At 42.2% G+C, this 23,382-nt stretch overlaps 1 protein-coding gene across 4 annotated transcripts in view; it reads right to left on the bottom strand.

Moving 5' to 3' along the window:
- arhgef28a (Rho guanine nucleotide exchange factor (GEF) 28a) overlaps positions 1-23,382 on the bottom strand; it is a 61,485-nt gene that overhangs the window by 28,743 nt on the left and 9,360 nt on the right. For 2 of the 4 annotated variants that reach the window (XM_061061767.1, XM_061061769.1), the window contains exons 3-15: positions 20,500-20,644; positions 20,047-20,412; positions 14,529-14,718; positions 13,756-13,939; positions 12,592-12,661; positions 10,260-10,306; positions 10,030-10,117; positions 6,189-6,295; positions 5,162-5,436; positions 3,695-3,863; positions 3,451-3,562; positions 2,916-3,002; positions 925-967 (exon numbers count right to left, since the gene is read on the bottom strand). In XM_061061767.1, coding sequence (XP_060917750.1) covers positions 925-967; positions 2,916-3,002; positions 3,451-3,562; positions 3,695-3,863; positions 5,162-5,436; positions 6,189-6,295; positions 10,030-10,117; positions 10,260-10,306; positions 12,592-12,661; positions 13,756-13,939; positions 14,529-14,718; positions 20,047-20,412; positions 20,500-20,644 — 1,883 coding nt within the window. The remainder of the gene's footprint in view (positions 1-924; positions 968-2,915; positions 3,003-3,450; positions 3,563-3,694; positions 3,864-5,161; positions 5,437-6,188; positions 6,296-10,029; positions 10,118-10,259; positions 10,307-12,591; positions 12,662-13,755; positions 13,940-14,528; positions 14,719-20,046; positions 20,413-20,499; positions 20,645-23,382) is intronic. The other 2 variants (XM_061061768.1, XM_061061770.1) reach the window with 1 other exon arrangement.

The raw sequence follows: 23,382 nt of genomic DNA, 5'->3' as shown, positions 1-23,382 counted from the left end.
GCACAGATAAACAAGTTCAAAGCCTCGTACAAAAGATTTGTTGTCTTTAGCTCAATCCTCACAGCGGGCGCTGATGGCCTAACGGTTAGGTCGCGTCCCATGTGAAGAGGCTAACGCCCTCCAGGCAGGCGGCCTGGGTTCAAGACCGACCTGTTGCCACTTTCCCGCTTGTCACTCTCTCATCCCTGTTTCTGAATGTATCCTCCTCTCTAGTAAAGGCATAAAAGAGCCCAAAAATAAATCGTAATAAACAAACAAAAATTTAAATTTTTTAAATTAGTGGCACGGCTGGGTTGACTGACAGGAGGGCGTGTTGTAGATGTTTAAGGCCCGCCTCAGTTCCGCCTCTTTGCCAGTTTCTTGATTGGTTAAAAGTTAGGTTGGGATAGCATCTTTAAAACAGCGATCGTTGGCCTTCAAAAAACTGTTCTACTGAAACCTTTGGGTCACTGAGATTGGGACTAAAGCGTGTCCTATTAAGACTCATATGAACTTTTCTGTCCCTGATTTTGCACCTGAATCATGAGTCAAATCCTAACCCATAACTTGCCTTTGGCTTGTAACACTTCATTAAAAAAAAAAACAAGGGCTACAAGTAGCTCAGAGTCAAACTGATGACTCCACATCGCTGCCTCTGGAATCACTGAGAAAAACAAAAGTAACACACATAAAAAAACAGCTCCTTTTTTTCCAGAGTGCCTGCCATCACTAAGCAACCTGGTTGTCATGGTTACCAACATATATTGCTCCCAGCACTGTGGGATAATAATTTGATGAAGCACAGGCACCAAAGGTGAGGAGGAGAGTCAAACAAAACTCTGGGAAAGCTCCAGAGACACAGAAAGGACATCCGGACGACGACATGATTAAAACAGTTCTCTGAGGAATAAAAAAAAATAATGTGATAATAAATCACGTAATTACCTTTTTTCATGCGAGTGCTCGGACATACTCGGGGTTCTTTGCTCTGTGAACATTAAGAATGAGGAGAGCTTGTTAAAAAACCAGGAAAGAGACTCTCAAGGCTTTTTTGCATTCGGAGGAAAATCACATTCTGATTTAAAAATATTATAAAAATTAAGACGATCCACATTGAGAAAAAGTCAGCCAAAGCACACAAAACATGATTCAATACTGAGGAATAAAACTGATGTGCCTCACTCTGAACTTCAGACAGCTGACGAGTGAGTTTTAAATATTCAAATATATATTTCATAGAAGACATAGAAAAGCTTGTCAGGTTACATTAACATGCCAGAGGAGTCGTCCACCACCCGATCAGGTTCATCTAAAAGCATCTGAGCACTAAACGATATGCAGATGAACAGAGAAGATGCACATTCACTGAAACACGACGAGAACAACACGATGAAAGCTTCAGCACAGACACGTAGTGAGAGGAGACCCTTCAGAGACTTATTAATGAATTCATCACAATGCTAGAATTTTAAACTGTGGCATGATATCAGTAAACATCAAACGATGGTGATACCTTTTTTAATCATCGGCAATAAAAATAGAAGTCCTGGACGTCCAATACTGCATGGTTATTTTATGTTGCCAATGTGTTTGTGTGATTTGGACAGTGTCACCTCCTCTGCTCTGTGTATTTGTTAGAGACATACAGTAAACCTTTTGAGGCCCAAAGGACTTAAGAAAGTATTTGCCGACCTGTGAATTTGATTGGACCATACTGCAGTTTTTGGTTAAAATTGGGACTAAAGATCGAACTAAAATCTCTGCACTGGCTCCCTCATGCCTTAAAGGCTTTATATGTGATTTTTTGATCCAGCAGATGTCGCCCTTGAGCACCAGCATGAAACCAAAACAACTCGCAGTGCATTGTTGTGTTAGCATGCTAATGCTAGCGATCTTCATTATGCTCGTATCTTCACACTGCATGTAAATTTACCTGAAATGAGCGTGATCTAGAAACACAGTTAAGCAGTGAGTACAGTATGTTATTCTTCTTTTCTCTAGTCCCTCAATTAAACAACTTTTATACACGAGGGGAGGAGTCAGCCGGCCGTCCGGGCGATGTAAACAAAGTGAAGATAGGACTCTGAAAACTCTGAAAACATCACAGACAGTGGGACTCGGGTGTTACACCCATTGTAGACAGTCATGACTCACAGAGTTATTTTCAGAGGATATACTTGATTTATATTATATTTAAGTGTGAAAAATCACATATAAAGACTTTAAGAAGTTACTCAGCATAATAAGCATTAACCTAACTCCTTTTTTCTGTCCTCATGATGGTGTGAATCCAGGGTTCACTCTCATGTTGGCTCAGGTTTGGGGTCCGATTCTTTACGGCTAATTGCTTCAATTCTCAAGGAACATCGTAGGGCAGGGGTGGGCAACTGGCGGCCCACATCAACCCTCAAAGTGTTCCTCAGGTCAATTTTTTACATATCAATTAATTGGAAATATGAAGAAAACATGAGAAAATATGACATGAATTCATGAAAACCAGAAATATGTCCATAATAATATTTGATCACTGGTATATGTTGAGTTAAATTTGAGACAAAATTGACTGTAATCGTATTTGTATTCTACAATTTGGCCCTCTGGCAGTGAGAATTAAATGAATGTGGCCCCTTGCTGTGTGACCAAAAGTTGCCCATCCCAGATGTAGTGTGTGTATTCATCAGTGTTTTTTTCAGTGAAATAAAATGACTCTAATGAGAGCAGCTGGAATGAATCAACGAGTAAAGCTGAGTGGCAGTAAGAAAAAAAAAAAGGGATTATAGTTCATTTTAAATCATGCAAACAGCAGGTTTTATCAGATTTAAATAACGACCTTGACTTCCCCACACAAACACAGAACAGCACTGACATTGACGGCGGATGCGGAGGCCATGCTGGGGCCATGCTGGGCCTGAGCAGCAGTGTGTTCCAGTACTTACTACCCGGGTGGAGCAGAGACAGAGATTTAGACAGAGAGAGGGCCTGAAGGAGAGATCGGCTGTGGCTGACGCTGTGGAGAACGGCATCTACGGAGCATAATGGACACATGGGCTGCTCACACATCCACTACAAACTACAAACTACCAACACAGACCATCAACTGACCAGACTAAACGTTTCATGACTTCAATCACTAACTCATGCAGAAGAGTGGACACATGGTGAATATTCTAGAGATGCAAACGTTAAACTCTTTTATTTGTGAAGGAGACTGTTTGACATTCCCAGACCCCTCCCCCCCCTTTGGATCTACCCCTGTGTAGCTGCAGGTCATATTAGTACTTAGCAGTGAGTCCATCATTAGTTAAGAGAAGGATTGGGTTAAAAGAAAGCAAAAAGGTTAGCTCCTGCAACGACCGACTTGTGAGACTTTTTAGTTAGCACACCAGACAAGTGAATTTAGGAAGGAAGGAAGGAAACACGAGGTTATCTAGATTTCTAAATGAGGAAGCAGGAAGTTCTGTTTTGACTGACCAGAGCCGATGTCTGCAGCGTGGTTGTCCCGGACAAAACGAGCAGGGCGCAAACTGATTTTGGGAGAAGAGTAGGAATACGAACGCAGTCGCATCCCCAGGTCACCCAAATCCTAGACGAGGAACAAAAAAATAAATGTTTAAAAAAAAAAAATACAAAAAAACAGAATATTTCCCATGACGTGAAGGAGAAGTGAAAGTCTCTCACACATATAAGCGTGAGAGCCTGAGGCGGTAATTCTTACTTTGGTGGGAGTGCCACATGCTGATGAAGCAGATTGGCTGCGAGTGCAAGCGAGGTCAGCGGAGGGGCGACAGGTTTCCCTTTTGTCTTTGCTTTTCTCAACATCTGGCGAGAGGAGAGACCGCGGCTCGGGGACGTCCTCCTCGCTGTCCAGCTCCAGAGCCACTAGACTGAGAGAGGGGGAAATAAAGGACCAGTAAACAAAATGAGAAAACTGTGACTTTACCTCCAAGAACATCAGACTTTCTCGTCTTCCACTGCCTTATTTAGTAATCTTTCTGTGTTGTTATATTTTTTTTTGGCCCACACAAACACTGTGCTGGATCCTAACCTTTGATTTAAATCACTAAAGTCAGACTAAAGGCAAAACAAACCGACTGATTGAAGCAGCGCTCAGGGCAGAGACTCCAGTGTTCAGCAGGGGAAAACGATTGTTTTTTGTTCATGGAGTCTTCACAGGACGACAGTTAACCAGTTAACACGCTGAGCAGATTATATTTAAAGAGACTCCAACAAACCGACCAATCAGGATCGAGATTTGACCTGCTGTTATAATGAACAAAATCACCATGACAACGCAGTCCTATAATCCTAAAAGAATCAGAGACGAAGAACTTGATTGGTGGTTGAGGCGAGCGAGGTGATGCCATATGTTTAAAAAAAAGAAAAAAAAGAAAAACGTTACATGTTTCTATATTTATTTAATTATATGTATATTTTTTTTGTTTTATTTTATGTGTTTTCTCGGTTGTGTCTTGGGATATAAAGATAAATATCTCGAGTGATTCTGATTTCACTCTTGAAAAGTGTAAACTAAGTTAAATGTTATGGTATTATTTTGGTTGATAAAAACTTGTAAGTATGACTGATGGAAAGCAATAAAAATAATTATTAAAAAAAAAAAAAAAAAACGGTCCTAAAGAATCAAAAAGGGTCCAACACCTCTGTGATGTCGTCATACATTTATGATAAAAACCCCACTGTGACTCAGTGTGTTTTCGACAAATAAAAAAGTTAAAATATCGCTCAATGTTGGTGGAATGAACTTCCAAACTCCATGTGATCTGCAGAGTCCCTCTGCACCTTTAAGAAAAAGCTAAAGACCCAGCTCTTTCATGAATACCTACTAACTTAATGATGATGGTCTCCATATTATTGATGATGATGATGGTAATGACGATGGTTTTTGTTTGATAACGACGACTTATAAGATGGTTTCTATACTGATTAGAGCTCTCAAGAACTGCCCTCAATGTTGTGCTTTGCCTCTGGTCACTTCCTGTCAGCACCTGTGTGTCCAATCAGACTCAAAGCTGATCGTTTGCTCTTACTGACATTGTTCCCTTTTTTCTAGATCCTTGCTTGTGTTGTTCTTACTCTCTGATGTACGTCGCTTTGGATAAAAGCGTCTGCTAAGTGAATTGTAGAATTTTAGGCTCAAATTTATACTCTCATTTGCCTTTAGTACCTCAGGTCACAGGTGTCCATCGGAGGACTCTCTCTCTGATTGGTCGGCTCAGAGAAAAGGGGACGACTCAACCTGGCGAGGGCCTGGTCAGCAGGCGAGAGCGGGAGAGGGTCGGGTAAAAATGGAGGGGGGCAATCCTCTGACTGCGGCGGCGGAGGAGGAGGAGGAGTGTCGGTGGCAGGCAGGAGATCCGCCGCGTCCCACAAACTCTCGTCGGTCGCTGTGCTGTCGCTCGTCGCCCCGCAGACGGCGTACTTGACGTCTACATCTTCTGACTGAAGTAACAACATGAAACAGGAGAAAGGAAAGAAATACATTTAAAGGTGACGTATTATATTATATTAATAAAGTGTGTAAATGAATATTGGATGTTCATATTAAAGGTGGGCAAAGTTTCAGGTCAGCAGGTAAACATCACAGAGTCAGAGTGGGATGACGCAATGACATCACAATGTCACAGAACTCCTTATATGGTCATATGCATGGAACAATGGAATAAAGACACGCCCCCACACTACCAAGTGTCTGTAGAGCGAGCCAATCAGGAAAAAAAAGTGGGCTTGTATGTAGATGGGGGGAGGGGGGGTTCTTAAAGAGACAGTACCTGAACTTGCTTGTGTCAGACAGACGATAGGCTGGAGCCGATCCCAGCTGTCATTGGGCGAGAGACGGGGGTTACACCCTGGACTGGTCGCCAGTCAATCGCAGAGACAGACAACCAGACACACTCACAGTCACACCGACGGGCAATTTTAGACAAACAATCGCTACATGCTAACTCGCTAGCAGGGGAAATTTAGAGTCGCCAATTAACCTAACGAGCATGTCTTTGGACTGTGGGAGGAAGCCGGAGAGAACCCAGACATGCACAGGGAGAAAAATACAAACTCCACACAGAGAGGCTCCTGTCCGTTGTGGATTCGAACCAGGAACCTGGAGCGCTAACTCCGGCCGAAGCCTAAAATGGTCTCTTAAAAATGGCAGTAAATGGTAACTGTCGGGTTTAAAATTGAAAGTAAGGTATCACCTGTGTCTGCTGAGTGATCGTCTCTTCGCTGCTTTCGACCATGGAGAGCAGAAGGTCTGAAGCGTGCTGGCTGATCTGGTTCTGGACTCCTATCGATCCCCCATTCACTGTGAGAAAACCAACAGCAAGCTCAGTATACATTTGGGTACAGCTAATTCAAATAAACAACTTCCCTTTTCCAAAATAAGATCAACTTCTTCTTCTGCAGACGTCTGCTAGGAATCTGTTTCTAAGAACAAAGAACAACAACAACAAAGATCTTTCTTTGTCATAATTCATCCAAACATGAGCCAGATGTGCGGCTCATAACAGAAATAAAAACAGCTCTCAGGGTAGTTTGGCATAACCTGATATCAACAGATCTTTGTGACAACAAAAAACCTCCATTCAAAGTGAAGATCTGATAATCCTTCATTCGGGTAATTTGGGGATCAGCCCTCATTGATCTTTTCATCACTTAAATGTCATGGGCTTAAAGTACAGAAAAGGAAAATTGGGATGACAGTGTCCCTGCTCCCCGTGTGCTTACAGGGTGGAGGAAGGTTTGTTTTTCTGAGAAAATCTCCAGATATCAAGTTTACCCGAAGCAGGCCGAGTCTGTTTCCTGGTAAGAAAAATGGATTATTGCCATGCGCTGAGTCTTGCTCTTTTATTTACTCCTTCTGCTTGACAATATTTTTACACTCCCTGGTTTAGTGGTTTTGAGAAATACAACAAAAAGACGTGGATTTAAAAATGCTGTTTATGTTTTTAACTCTATAAACTGCAGCCAAAAACAGGAAACAGTGTCTGAAACAGTGCTTTATATTTAGCTTCTAGTCTAGCTAACACGACGCTCTGCTCAGTAAGAAGAAAACCCTTCAACAATAGTTGGTTTTTAATGAAAGTCCCGCCCCTGACAGGGTAAATAGCCAATCACAGTTTAGGATTTTTGAGGTGGCACTTTGGGGTGTCCGATCAGATTTCTAGGGGGCCTATGTGACCCCTTGGCCACCCCTCTGGACACGCCCCTGTCTGACAGGTCCACATAAACATATTTCAAAACACATCGAGCTAAAATGTATGCTAAATTGCTTGTGATGAGTAAACATGGCCGCCACTGCAGCAAGAAAAAAACACTCGTTCAGGTTCAAATAAGAGGTTTGTTTGGAGGGGCGACTGTGGCCTAGTGGTTGGTGCGTGTGCCTCATGTGCTGAGGCTGTAGTCCTCCAAGCAGGTAGCCCAGTCCGACTCCAACCTGTAGCTCCTTTCCCACATTTCATTCCCAGCTCTCTCTCTCTCTCTCTCTCGCCCCAATATCTGACTCTATCAACTGTCCTGTCTCAAAATAAAGTCATGAGAATGCCAAAAATTAACCTTTAAAGATGTTTGTTTGGACTTGTTTGCTGATTGTGGCTCATATAAAATGTAATGGGAAAACATACACTTTGAGATGTCGAGATTCTGCAGTGTATGTAAGTAAAGTAAATGTTTCCTGCACACGTCCACTCATAGTAACACGGCTGGCATGATTGCACATCAACTAAAGTGGTGGAAAATTACCTCTCCTGATGATGAGGAGTCATTTTAATAGCTCTCTGTGTGCGCAGGTTCCACCCAGACTTTGATGTCTGGCCCGGCCATGCCAGCGCTAATGTAAAGGAAATCCTGGGCATCACAGAGGCATTTCCTCTCTGCTGCTGCTCTCACACAGAGAAGACAATCCTGCACGGAGCTCAAACACACAAAGCAGACCTCGCTCTCTTTTTTTCTCTTTTTCGTCTACGTCTGGAGTTATTTTATTTGTCAGCGTGTATACAGCACAGAAAACTAAAGTTAATTAAAATGTGAAGGTGTCATGAAGTGTCATGTTAGAGAAACAAGTGAAACCCTTAGGATCAGTTCAGGGTGGGGGGGGGGGGGGGACTCTGGATGACAACTTTGTACCAGAGCAAAGGATCCCTCAAGAGTTTACGACCCACTCTCCATTCTTACACAACACAACGCAGGAAATTAGCATTCACCGTAACCACGGCAACACCTGAAGCTCTTCAGCATCCTCCTTAAAAAGTTTTTTTTTTTACAAGCCAGGATGTGTTTTGCGCCGACCGAGCTCGTAGAATCTTAATTGAAGCGTGCGTGGTGTCGGAGAATTTCAAGGTTAATGCGTGTGTCTCACCTAGAATGTCAGCTTTTGTAAAGAAACCTCGACATTTGAGCTCGTTAACATTCCCCCCCTCCCCTCACTACTTCAAGCACAGAGCTCCACTGTCCCATCCAAGGGGGGGGGGGGGGGGGGGGGGAGGCATCCCCCCAAGCTCAGACAGACAATTTTTGTTGAGTGGGACCAGTCTGACCCCATTCCTGTCTTTGTCCCAGTGACACAGCAGATTCCCTGACGCTCAGATATGAGAAAAAAACGCCATGTGCGATGACATTGTTTAATATTTCAATAACTATTTACCAACCACCGCCGCCGTCCTCGTTCATGCACGGCCTGCTCCGACCTGACCTCCGACCTCAGCGGAGAGGAAGTGTGGACAACAGGAACGAGAGGAACACAAAGGAGAAATCCTAGCCTAGCTTAATGTCACTTTTACTTGCTATGCTATTGCTAGCTGTCCTCACATGCTACACAATCAATTACCTAAAATCTTATTTTTTTTCTGTCGTTGCTAGTTGCCAGGATCATATTTATTTTTGCTTGAACAACAGGAACACGAGGAGTACAAAGGAGAAATCCTTCACACAACACAAATGGTTGATTAGCTAGCCTAGCTTAATGTCACTTTCACTGCTAGTGCTATGCTACTGTTAGCTGTCCTCACATGCTACACGATCATTTACCTAAAACCTCTTTTTTTTCCAGTCATACCGTCGTTGCCAGGATCATTTTTTTTATGCTTACAAAGAAGCACATTTGTTGTATGTTTTAATAAATCGCGGTTGCAGTTCATTGTCTAGCATACACGGTTACCTGACACCATATTAAGTCTTCATTGTAGGAATTAGATATTTAAACAACACAAATGGTTGATTAGCTAGCCTAGCTAAATGTCAATGTCAATGCTACACGATCATTACCTGAATTTTTTATTTTTTTTTCAAACAGTCGTTGCCAGGATCATATTTATTTTTGCTTACAAAGAAGTACATTTGTTTTGGGTTTTAATAAATTGACTTGTCTAGCGTACACGTTTACCTGACACCATATTTAGTCTGCATTGGAGAAATCAGATATTTATACAACGACTCTAAATGTTGGAAGGGAATAGCAGCAACCTGTAGCGCCCGCTGACAGACTCCAGGAGAAGAACACGTGTATTTAATCAAACAACACAGCTGTGACAGCCGTTAATCCCTACCTGAGTCTGTATATTGATCTTCTATGATGTGATGCAAAACAGAGCTCTGCTTACCAGCAACACAAGAGAAAAGCCTCTCCTCTCCAACCAGCTTATTATTCCTGTTCCCACACTCTACTGCTCAGAACCGCCACAAATACAATGATGATTTATCCGTTTATTATACAAGCCACATGGAACTTTTCTGCTAATGCCAGGATAAAAAACAAAATGATAAAACCAGAAGATGATGCATGACATGCTAAAAAACCCTCTTCCTCCTCCTTATCCAACCTCATCCTGGGAAGCGTCGATGGCACGACATCAGCTCCTCTGGGTACGACTCTAGCTACTACCAAGCGATGAAAACCAGATGCCAAAAAGTCGCATTGCCAAAATGTTAAAATGAAAACAGTAGTTTGATCTGGGACATTAGTTCTGTCTTTGTCTTGAGCAAGCAAATCCGACGGGTATAAATCAAACTGACACAGACCAATCAGAAGAACAGAAGACCCACCAGATATCGAGGAGGGGTGCTCATCTTCTTCTTCTTCGTCATCGTCGTCGTCGTCATCTAAAGACAGAACGAGCCGTTCTTCAATAACCTGGAAAAACAAACAGAAAAATAAAAAACACTGAAACTGCTATCGGCTAAACTGAAGTTTGTTCTCTTTAAAAAAGGCACACAGGTTCTTAAAGATCTATAAACATTTAACAGCTGATTGGCACATCTGAATGTGTACTCACGTTTTCCACCGGTGCGGGCACCTCTCCTCGGAGCTCCTCGCTAATGCCTGTGCAAAATAAAAACATTGAAGCAGAAGTTGATGCATGGCACACTAGCACTCTCCTCCTCCTCCTCCTCCTCCTCCTCCTCCTCCTCCTGAGGACATTCAGGTCCTCTGGATGTGACTTCTCTATCCAGGAATGGGGAAAAAAAAAAAAAAAAAAAAAAAAACCTGGCAAAGGAGATGTTGTGCTCGTGCAAAGCAGCAGGTCCAGAGGAAGAGGACAAACTCCCCGCTGGGCAGTTGTTATTTCGAGAGGATTAATGGCCGGCTGCAGAAGTCGGGACAGGGTTAAGGTCAATACTGAGGTACACACACATCCTGCTTCCCTTTAAGGGTCGATACCGCCGTCTACCGTCGCTATGGTTACTGGAAACAGTAGCAACAGGTTAAATGAGAGCTGCTGTGTGTGTGAGTGAGTGTGTGAGTGTGTGTGTGTGTGTGTGTGTGTGATTTTGCATGACTGAAAGAGAGGCAGTGTCAGGACCTCTCTGTGTGCGACTACATGCCAGCCTGAGCAGGAAACAAAACAATCCGCCCCGTAAGTTTTCTCTGTCCACTCGGAGGAAGGGCGCGCACACACACACACACACACACACACACACACACACACACACACACACACACACACACAATGGAGCGAGTGCCTTTTACGGTTGTTGGAAATGTTTTCTTAGTTTGTAAGTGACGGCTGTGTGAGGGTGAAAATGTTTGCTCAAGCTGATCTGTGGAGCTTTCTTTTCTACACACCTTTTATTAAACACACACACACACACACACACACACACACACACACACACACACACACACACACACACACACACACACACACACACACACACACACACACACACACACACACACACACACACACACACACACACACACACACACACACACACACACACACACACACACACACACACACACACACACACACACACACACACACACACACACACACACACACACACACACACACACACACACACACACACACACACACACACACACACACACACACACACAAGCTGTTTGTCCGTGCAGAGAGGGCTGAAAGTAAAGGTTGCTTCTATTATTGAGGAATCTGTTGCGCAAGTGGAGGAATAGAATAAAAACACTTCAATAAATCGCTTGTTTTGTCCTTAAAATCAGTCAAAAAAATCCAACAAAACAGGAAAAGTAAAGACAGAAAACCAGCATTAAAGAGCTGCTTTATAAACTACTATAAAGAAAAAAAATGTCTCTGGACTATCTTATAATTTTAGGACTAATTACAATTACATGCGTCTAATAATGTGATTATGTGACCATCTGTGTGTGTGTGTGTGTGTGTGTGTGTGTGTGTGTGTGTGTGTGTGTGTGTGTGTGTGTGTGTGTGTGTGTGTGTGAGAGTGTGTGTGTTTTTCCGACTGTGTGTGACATTTGTTTTTGTTTTTTTCGCAGCTTATGTTTCACAGCCGGTGCCTCCATGTGTCAGCTATCGTGCAGCACATTAGAGACAACACATGTAGCACAGGTGTGAGGATGGAGCTCGTCATCACAGGTATGTAGACACATGAGCGAGCACTTTAAATCAGTCTTAATGTTTTGAAGTTTTTCTTGCTGAACATGTTTGATGCAGGGTTGAAGTTTTCATGGAAGGATGATGTTTAATGACGTTCCTCAGAGTAACTGAAATCCAAACCTCATGATCAGAAGAATACACAAAGTCTGGAGCTAATACAGGGCACATATGGGGGGCTGTAACTGGTAACAATTATAGATGTATAAATAAATTAAACATATGTTGTCCAAGTTAGTGATTTTTTTTATTCTGGGATAAAAAAATATTAGAAAGCGTCATTGTTTGTGCATCCATTTTGGAAAAGTCCTCAGACGGCCGATCCTTAAACATTTAGATGTAAATATTAAAATAAAAGCTGATCCCGATCAAATGCTTGAGCCGGGTGTGGATGCATGCTGTGACAAATTAATATTGGTTTCAATTCGACGCCAGAATGCCTGCATTAAGTGTTTATGTGGTTTAGCCATCTTTTTACTTTCACTCAAACGTCACATGTCAAACTCTCTGATCGGCATAGCTCGGAGAAAACACTGCAACCAGAAATCAGTCAGTTGTCAAATTTGAGGAATAAAAATCAAGACAATAAGTACAGAGAAAAAATGAAGCTTGAAAACTAAATTCTGACACTAATCCACAGGTAGGTGACAGCAAATAATATATGTTTGATCAGTCAAGCGCTGATCAGTGGTGACTGTCAACATGACTTTGAAAATTGTAATCTTACCTCCATTCTTAGAAAGGATCTCATTCTGGATTGTCTTGTCTTCCTCGTCGTCGGCTTTGAGCTCATTGATCTGAAACAAACATGAATCTTATGTAAACACTTCAGACTGTATGAAAAATGGACGTAGTCTCATTGACGTCACACTTTCTGTGGAGGTTTTTGAGGCCTGACGACGGTGGTCGCCATGTTGGACGCTAACTCTACCTGAGTTTTGATCAATCTAAAAAAAAACTGGCAAATAGGGGGAGCTGCAAAAACTTCAAAGCGCCAACCACACCCCTCGTTATACCAATATAGAAATGAGCTACAGAGACCAAAAAAAAGTATTGAACCAGCCAGTAAACATGTTTATTTCTTCTGTAAATATGATCATTTTAATATGGGACCTAATAGGGATTCATTGGCTTTTGAAGAAGCCTCAAGTGGACACTCAAGGAACTCCAGGTTTTGTTTTTTTTACTCATGCACTGTCTTCATTTTTCAACACCTGAGGTTGAAAACCTCAAGTCACACAATAAAATAAAGGAGAAAATCACTTAGGAACAGCTTCGTGCAAAGTTTATATAATTCATTAAGAGAAGAAGAAGAAGAAGAAGAATTTATACTTTATTGATCCCGCGAGGGGAAATTCGTTTTTTACACTCTGTCTAGTAAACATGCTACACAAACATGAACTGAAATACACACACATGCACAAACAGGATCCTGTGGACATGCACTAATGGAGAGGTCTCAGAGTGAGGGGGCTGCCCTACGGCGGGCGCTCCTGAGCTTGTGGGGGGGGGGGGTTAGGTGCCTTGCTCAAGGGCACCTCGGCAGTGCTCAGGAAGTTAAATCGTTATAATTATTGACTGCTATCAATCACTGCACACCGAGCCGTCTGTTCTTTCATGCCCCTCCCCTCATTCCCTCTGATTTACTGGCTGCAAAAGCTGCACTGTTGTTAACCGTTACCTACTCTTATCAAACTGTCAGAGTCAAAGGGTGTGAGAGTCAAGAGTGTTGCTGTTTACACAAGCCCGGGACAAAACCTGCACAGACGGCCTTATCTGGAGAGCAACAACACAGCACATCAGGAGAATATTTACTACCCTTTTTAGTTACTATTTTACTTTTAGATGTGATAGCAATGAGAGATATAAACTAAAGGTGGTTCGCTCTCACCAGTTTGAGGATGCTGGGGTCTCTGAGTCTCTCTCTTAGGATCATGACGGCGTCCCGAGGGCAGCTGCCGGGCGTCTGCTGCACAGTCAGGGTCGGGGAGTTCGTCCCAGTGCAGAACCTTAGCATGCAGCAGTTGTCCGACCAAACACACCGCAGCCCTGAACCGGCAGCAGGACCTGGAGGACTGAGGTGGAGAAAGAAAAAGCAAAAAAAGCATTTAGAATAAGAAGAAAGAAAAGATTACAGAGAGACTGCCGTGCTAAAGAGCCTGATCGGAAATCTTTATGAGTCATCATGTGCTCACTTGTGTTATATCATTCGTACCCACTGACAGGTTTTCGGTCTCTGTTTGTAATTTTGAAACGTTGTGCAAGACCTGCTGTGAAATGAGACGTTTTGGGTGCGGTATAAAAGAATCGCGTGCCCGCTTCACCTCTTATCGTAGACATGAATGGCTTTCCTGAGCTGATAATTAAGTCTGCATAATGACTAACTTGGTCCTGGATCAAGTGAAGTTTCTAGCAGCTTGTTAAAACGATTTTTTTGGAAAGCAATAGCTTGACCTTCCTTAGGGATGAGGAACAGGTTCCAGAAAGCTTTTTTAACACCTTATAAAGCGGAAGAAAAATGTTCCAGGAAGCAAACGAAGGTGTCTGTGTCCAAGAAACTGAAGGAGAACTTTATGGATTTTGTGTGTCCTTGTGCACAGCTGCAGCTTTCTCACAACTAGGAAGTTATATAAGACTGGGTAACAGATGGAACTATATCCTTACGCTGCCAGAACCCTGAACAGGTCATGCTGTCCGCCCCTCTGAGCCAGCTGGAGGGGGGTGTCTCCCTCCTGATTGGGTAAGGTCAATAACCTGTGACCTCTTGGTTGTTGAATACAGAAGCGGGCGAGGTGGACCAAACCCAAACGCACTGCGAGGTGGAGGAGAGTTTCTTTGGGTTGAAGATCAGCAGCTAGAAGGAGGACGAAACAGAAAATGAAAAGTGACCTCACCTATACTTTATTCTGCAAATATCCTGTAAAAACATGAAGGAATTATGCAGATGAATTTATGATTTTGACTTTTGCACATTAACTGTTTAGTAGCTCATTTATGTGTTAAAAGGTTAAAAAAAACTACATCATGCATGAAAATGTCAGGTGCAGACCAGAGACTGTATATAAACATGGATGACATGAAAGCTGCCTTAAAGTGAAGCCAAAACATTCAGAGCTCCCCCTACTGGCTGGCTGCAGTATGGATCATAAACACCACCTCCTCCATGTTAACCAAGCAGCAACCTCCGGTGTTGAAAAAGGAAGCCAATGCGGAAGTGCAAAATCCTGCAGTTCATCGAGTGTCCACTAGAGGCTGGCTGCAGGAAAACCAAAAGTCACAACTTACCCATGGGTCCTTTCCTGCATATCATTCTATCTCTAAAATAAAGGAACAAAAAGCCCAAAAATAAAAGCTTGAAGACGGACAGGAAACAAACACTGACACAGGAGTCACTGAACTTTCCATAACCATGAGTGTTTGCTTCAAACCGACAAGAATCTGTTCTATTAGAGGAAGGAAGGAACATAAAATCAAAAGCCAATCTCTCCGGCAAACTCTGGCTCCAATAATGGCAGCAGCCCAATATGTCAGCTACATTCACAGGGGTATTTTGGCTTCACTTTTGTACAGCAGGAGGAGGTGGAGATGTGTTGTTGTTATTTATATCCAGTCACGTAACTTTACAGAGGCAAATAGTCAAATATACCCTGTCACTGGAGAAAATATATACTGTAGTTTCAGCTGAACAATTTGTAAAGTCAGCCGGCATTTCAGTACTTTGTGAATGTCTTTTCTATTTAGAAGTTTCATCTGTTTGTTCTTTAAAAAAATCTATATCTCTTTAGAACAACTTTAGGCAAATCTGATTATAAGTACAAAACAATTGCACTGAAACTAAGATTGAGATCATTAAGAAACAACGTCACCATGACCTTATCTATCTGCCAGGACGTACTGACCACAAATTGTCCTCGGCTTGAGCTGCAATCGCCTGTGTCCTGCATTGTTGTGTTAGCATGCTAATGTTAGCACGCTTTAGTTAGCTCGTAGCTTCACACTGCCTTTAAATTGACCGTGACCGTGATCTAAAAACTCTTACTAACATCCAAATAATCAGTGAGTATGTTCTTCTTCTTCTCTCTAGTTCTTGACTAAAACAGTTTTTATACACAAGGGGAGGAGCCGGCCGTCCCGTCCATGTAAACAACAACACAGCCAGCGGGACTCGAGCTTCTCACTCATTGTAGACAGTCATGACTCAGAGACACATTTACTTGATTTCTGCTATAATTAAGTGTAAAATGTTGCACATTCTTCCTTTAAAAAATGCAAATGTTTGAAGGGGCTCTTTATCAAAACTGTTGTTTCAGACGTGTGTTTATTTAATAACTACATTTCTATTGTCTGATATTGTTCACAAAAACTCTCAGATCTGTCCATTATCCAGTAAACCTTTATATCAAACTATAGATCTGAGGGCGATATTCTACACATGCTGTCTCCGCTCTGTGCAGATGTACAGAACAGCTGCTGCATACGAAGGAATGTACGACAACAACGACTAACAAAACTAAACGTGGAGATGAAAGAATGAAGGGGCCTGGGTCGTACAAGGTCAGCAGTTCTGAACCTGTCTATCAATAGTGTTGCTACCTGGAAAAACTGGATGCCAACACCTGCTGTTTCACAGTCTTTGACTGGAGCATGAGGGAGTGTAAACAAACGATGTCATGGCATATACACAATCTCAATCCACTGGATCTCTGAACGATGTTTAGACATTAAATATCTGGGTTAATATGACGTAGCAGCTCATGTTGGCACAGATGCTCCAGATACTCCCTCGTTGTTTTGTAAGCACGGCATGAAAGATCGTTTTTGGAGAGGACAATGAGTTCTTCATCTTTGGGTCGCCCCTCACAGCTGACGTCTTTTCCCGACCCAGAAAAAAAATGTGCAGAAGAATTCCACTCTAATTTCCAACTTGTTTCACCGGAGCCCCGAGATGAACCGAAAATGGCCCGTCACCTCCATAACGGCGCCCGCTAATTGTGACCCAGTTTCAACCGACGTAGAGGAGTGAATGCTGAGCATGCTCGTCAAGCGAAAGTTCAACCAAACAAGAATGTCATTGTCAGACAGAGCAGTAAACAGAGAGCCTCTGAGTGAGCAGGGGCCGACAGATGCTTTGCATTTGCACCTCGCCCATGTTTGCATGGACATTTGTTTTTTCTGAGCAAGTCGTGTCGACAAACTGTACCTCTGTTTTAAAAAGAGGACATACATTAAGGTTGGGTCTGAAATCACACACTCGTTCCCTACTCCCTATGTAGGGGGTTCTCTGTAGTGGACTATGTCGTGCACTCGTTTGGCCAAATGGGAAAAACATTTCGGACGCTACTCTGGCGCCAATCTCAGAACTCAAACGTGCAGCTTAACGACGGCCTTGGATCCATTATAACAGTAAATAACAGCCTGAAATTATGTGTTACCAAGATTATACAGATTCTATTTTCACAAAACTCGTACACTTTTTGTATAATTTAAAATGGTATATTTCACCCATTATTCCATTTTAAATAAAACCGCATCATTAGGTGAAATGAAAATGAAACTAATGCGTAAAAATACTTCAAATGTCAGTTTGCACATGAAGGCAACGATGGAGGTGTCAGCTGCTCTTTACACATTAAGACCATGGACTGTAAATATTAATGGTACATTCAGAATATTTCTGAAGATACCAAGATGGACGAGTGCGAGTCAGATGTTTGTGACCACATTTCATGCTCTGCTGAGAAATTTTAAGTTCAAATTTCAGTGTCGATTAAATAACTCAGAACATGTCATTACAATGTTAACAAGGTATTCCTCGTGTTTCTGGAAACACTGGTGTAAATGTCTCTTTGTATTGTAATCACATGTAGTGATGATACCCCTTTGTTAATGTCCTGTATTTATATATCTGTGCTTTTTTATAACGATATGGACCTATGGGTCTGAAATAAAGTATAAAGTAAAGTAATGGATGAAGCCTGAGTGATGTCAACCATCTGTTCCTGCAGGGGGCTCCAGAGGCTCATCAGCAGCAGCCACCATGTTGGAAATCCTGTCTCAGCCTAACTTTCAGTCAACCTAACAACAGGCTGAGAGCTGGAGCTGAGGCGGGGTTTAAGCCTCTTGTTTTTTTGGCTGTGGTGTGTTTTTGACTTCCGGTGTTCCTGGAGCCAGCCTCAAGTGGACACTCGACGAACTGCAGGATTGTGCACTTCGGCATTGGCTCCATTTTTCAACACCGGGGGTTGTTTATTTTTGTCCACTCAATGCTAAATTCTAAACATGGGAATTACAGTACTCTGCATCTAGCCTTTCTAAAAAGATTTTTTGATTCTTAACCACCTCCTGGGACAGTCGGGGTCCCCAGTCTCTGGAACTGTTATTTTAGGGCTGAAAGTTTGGGAACCCCTGATTCTAGTTAACAGTTAAATGAGTGGGAAGTTGGAGAAATGTGAACAACAGCTGTCTGATGGTTCAGTGGAAGTGGTGACCTGATGGCAGTTTGTCAGATCCCAGTGGTACAAGATGATGACAGGATTTGAGTATCTGACCCTTTGTGAACATGGTGAATGGTCAAAAAAGAAATAAACTATCATTACCAACAGTTTGGACTCCGTTTATCTTCCTTATTTGGGCGTTCAATCCGTTAAAGTTCTTCAAATTGAATAAGAATGCACCTCCTGGCACGCTTTACGTCTTTCCTTTCGACCTCAAATAATAAATAAGAGACGTCAATATTTTGAAATAATGAGACATCATTAAAAAAAAACAAATCCGAGGCCAGACGCCAGAAACAACCGGAGGGGGGTGCAGCGCAGAGGAGGAATTGTGGGAGTTGATTTAATAGACGCAGAGGTCTGCAAGACAACTCTGATCTGACTGGAGAGGAATAATGGCAGTAATTGCTCCGTCTTTGGAGAACACAGGTTTTCTGCCTGGCTGGCCGGTCCTGCACATCATGTGAGGAAAGATTTGGCTGAACAGTCTGGTCTCATGTTGGGTTTCAAACCTGCCTCACGACCGAACCAGCCCAGCACTGATATAACCAGAGAGACAGATGCTGTTTCAATGTTTTAGAGTAACAAGGGCAAATCACAAACATTCAAATGGCGGCATTACCCATGGTTTGACATATCTTGTGAAGATTAAGGTATGTTCTTCTACTCTATATCTGTAACTTTCAAAAATAAAACCAAAACTAAAGCCAGAGAACACTGGAGTAAAGTCAAAAAATGTGTTTTTGTAAACAAGGGAAAATAAAATTTCCTGGATGTGCCTAACAACATCAACAGCAGCTTTTAAAAGATAAAGATTTGCACACTCTTTCAAATCATCCATATTTCCTTATATCTGCTTAGCTGAGGAGAATCCCTGACCTCTGTGGACCATTCAGGAAGACGTAGATCACAAATTAGATTGTGCGGGGAATGGTTTTAAATTAAACACACTTAACTTCTCATAAATCCACACAAGCCTACACACATTGTGAACGTGCCTGCTGGTTTTTCGGTTGCTCTGGTTTTGTTTTTGAAAGATCAAATGATTCATGCAGCACATTATTCAGACCACTGCCTGTATGAGATGGACGACGTGTCAAAAGTGAAGCCAAAGACAACTGACACTGACCAAGCAGCGGGGTTAAAAAATGAAGCCAATGCAGAAGTGCCAAAAAAACTGCAGTTCCTAGAGTGTCCACTTGAGGCCGGCTCCAGAAGACCCTGATGTCCCATACACACTCTATATTAAAATGTCCATTTAGACAGCTAAAATAAAACATGTTTACAGTCTGGTATAAAGATGATTTTGGTCTGAATAATGTGTTTATCAGCACACACTGTATGGAGATGAATGTTTTTATCACTCACCTTTCTGATTTTATGATAGATAAATAATTAGGGGCATTACTGATCCGACTGCAGACAGCTTGGTTGTAGGTGTTTGTCAGGAGGCTTAAGGCCCACCTAGGCGTTTTTAAGTTGACCAAAATGTATGATAGAGTCAGCAATTCCAATATGGCGACCACTATTGATGGGCTCCCAAACAGCCCTTCATAAACCCATTTGTTAACATGGAGGATGAACAACTTTTGGGAGCTGTCATGTCATCTATCTTTTTATACAGTCTTTGATTGAGAACCATCTGAGCTGTAGATTTGCTGCTACACTTTTCATTTCTGTGTCATTACCTTCTTTCGGCTGATTGTCCTTCAAGTTTTTCCACTGCTGAAGATAATCCAAGTTGGCCATCGCCCCCACGATCTTCACGTCCAGCTGCCTGAGAGAAACGCCATCACCTTGACTCTGCGTTAGTGGCAGGTCCAACCCTCCAGGAGGAAACTCCTCGTCAGCTGCCTGTGCTGATGTGGAAAACCTCTTTAGGACTTCCAGGTAGCTCTCGGGTCCAAGCTGGTCCCTGTTTGCTCTCAGGTACTCTGCAGATTCCTGGGCAACATCCCTGAGGTAATTAAGAGACGCTTCACTCTCACAACGCCTGACCTGGTCTTCTGCGTAAAAGTAGGCAGTTATAGAGACGTCTTCGACATGGTCATGGCCTGTGGGGGGTAAAGCAAACAATTTTGAGAGGTCGTGAGCAATCGATAAAGGGAAGGAGATATTTAGAGACTTGGTGAAGGACATACCAGGAACTGTGAAGCAAAGTGTCAGGCCGTCATCTCCTCTTTTTCCTGTTGTCACATGAGTGAGTTCAGAGCCTTGAACAACAACATAAAGCTCCGCCTCTTCAGGAACATCTGCCTGTAGCTTCACATGGGCCTCCACCTGACCCTGAGGTGAGAAAAATAAATCGGTTTCATTATGCTACAATGATAAATCCATCGACAAATCTGCACAGTTGATCAATCGTTTCAGGGAGTTTTAAAGGTAAATGTTAAATATTTGCTGATTCCAGCATCTCGAACGTACGATTGAATTTCATTACCCGAATTACTTCAAAGGTTTTTTTTAAATGACATTTCCATGGAGAACTCAACTCATGAGCGCAACAAAGGGATGAAAATTTGTACCCCAACTTATCCCGATTTTTTGACTGTTTGCTGGTATGTTCTTTTTCATTCTTTAATTTATGAAGTGATTATGTCCAATTACACGTAGCATTGATATAAAGGTAGCTACTAGCTACTATCATCATAGTGTAGACCAATTTAGATACATCACACTTTACGTGTCCCTTGTTATGTCATATCTTGCGTCCCTCGACCATCCCTGTCCGATATGGAAGATCTCTTGACGCTGATGTGAGATGTGCGTACATGAAAAAGGCTTTCAAGAGAATCTGTCTTGTTTAATATCAGCAGGCTGACAAGTTCATGTCAGAACTCATTGTCCTGACTTTAAAGAGTGAAATCAGACAGCAGGGAAAAAAGTGTGTGTGTGTGTGTGTGTGTGTGTGTGTGTGTGTGTGGGGGGGGGGGGGGGGGGGGGTTATTTTCCCCAACAGAGCGTCTTCTTCATGGTCCATCTTCATAATGAGATTCATTATTTCTGTTAGGTTGACCTTGTTGTTTTCTTTTTTATTTCATTGACCTCACCTAAACTCTGCTCACTCATGCATCACCTCAAAGACACCCAGATCTCTCACCAGCGTCCAAGAACTACTGAACATATTGAGGGGGGAAAAGAGGCCGATAGATTTTATAATGTAGAGGTGATAGAACCCAAACACAGAAAACAGGATTACTTTTTAAATAACTCATATTCTTCACTACATTTGAAATGTTTCCGCACCATTAAACCACCATTTCAGGAGTAAAGCCCTTTTTTACTAGCAGAATTAATAACCAATCGTGGGAACCTGAAGACTTACTCAGTACTATTTTCTTGAACTGTAAAATAAGGTTAACTCAGAGTGCATCTTACAAGTTCAAGAGGAAATGCATACTTCAAGTTCTATTATTGTGTCATATCCTTATCTTCTGTTTTCTTGTCCTCAGCTTGGGGTTTTATCTGAAGATAAATAGAGCCGTCCTTCATTTATCTTCATTGTTAATACTTTAGGCCATGGCATCCATCATGTTTAAATGTATTTTAGGGACTCCATTAACTCAACTTTTGATTTTAAGATTGTAACCATTTCCTCACAAGTCACACACAACCCTTTTTTTTGTTTGTTTCCCAATCAAAGACTGATTGAAATACTTGAGGGCTTTTAGTTGGCCTGACTTGTGTGATTACAATTATCACATGGCTGCCAATGAAAAGAAGAAGAAAAAAAGACACGCTAAACAGATTTGACAGTGGGATAAAAGAAGAAGAAGAAGAAGAAGTCAGCAGGATCATGTCGGACAGCGGGGAAATGAAGAGTTGTCTGCGTAGGTTCTCAGTCATCCAGGTCATTGTAAATTTGAAGCTTGATCCAAAGGAGACTGGACTGGATAAGAGTTGAAGTGTGAGAGAATTTGGTGAACCTGACACCCAAATTGAAGAGAATAATTACATTAATCCTGCACTTTACCATCAAAGGGGCATTTTATATTCTTCAGTTAATCAGAATTTTTTGCAGTATATTAATTATCACAGAGATTCTGATTATCTTGGGCCATATATATCGGGCATTGCATCATATCGTATGTGATGCCCACCCTTAGTACCAAAAATAAAATTGTAAACTTGATTGCAGTACTTTGTGCATCCTTAAGTTAAACACATTCCATCGTATTTCCTTTCTACATTTCTTCAAGACTTGTCCGTCTAAGTTGGCCTCGGCCTACAGTGTGAAAGGAAGGTGTTTGCAGAAAGACACAGATAAAGGCTGGTTTTCCAAAGTGCGCCTTAATAAGATAATGACATGTGAGAGGTTCTCCACACAGCCTTGTAAGGGCAGAACATCTTGTCCCTGGCTAACAGATCAATAATTGGGCTCTCTCAAGGTCTACAATAACAACCAAGCCTTCAAACTGATATCAGTCTTTTTATTTGCTTTGCCTCTAAACTCTTGGCGCTTCAAGACGTGCTATCAGCGTCGGGTCCGTAGACTGATAATGGAGGTCTGAGGTCTGAGTCAGACTGCAGTTTTTCTAGCTTGTTGTGTGCACTAAGTGGTGTGTGTAGTACCACTTAGTGTACACTTAGCCCTGTTAATGTTATCAGTGATTGTTTTTCCACCTTAAAGGAAGATAAGTCGACAGCCTGGCCTGAGGTTTGTAGAGCAATCCTGGTTAGCAAGACACCGGGAATCAGTTACATTTCCTACATTTTGAAACAGTAGAATGTCTTTCTTTGGGCCCAAGCACCAATCGTGCAGAGGATCTACTGATTTGGTTTTCAAGAGTTTGCCAAAATGTGCCAAAGAAATCACATTTTGAGGGCCGAAAAATGCTCTGGAAACTCATGAAAAAAATAGGCATATTACATTCAATGTGGATCATGCTAATGGGTGTGCCAAATGTCAGTGTGTTTCACTTACATGTATGAAATTTGGTGGAGATATGTATCATGTCCAGAGCGGCAAAAAAAAAGCCCCACACACCCAAACTCTAATCTCAGCAGGAAGTCCCTTTCCCTTT

The sequence above is a fragment of the Labrus mixtus genome, chromosome 17, assembly GCF_963584025.1.
Source record: "Labrus mixtus chromosome 17, fLabMix1.1, whole genome shotgun sequence".
In the NCBI taxonomy this organism is placed as follows: Eukaryota; Metazoa; Chordata; class Actinopteri; order Labriformes; family Labridae; genus Labrus; species Labrus mixtus.
The sequence above is the reverse complement of the archived record's forward strand: the minus strand, read 5'-3'. Positions and strand labels throughout refer to the sequence as shown.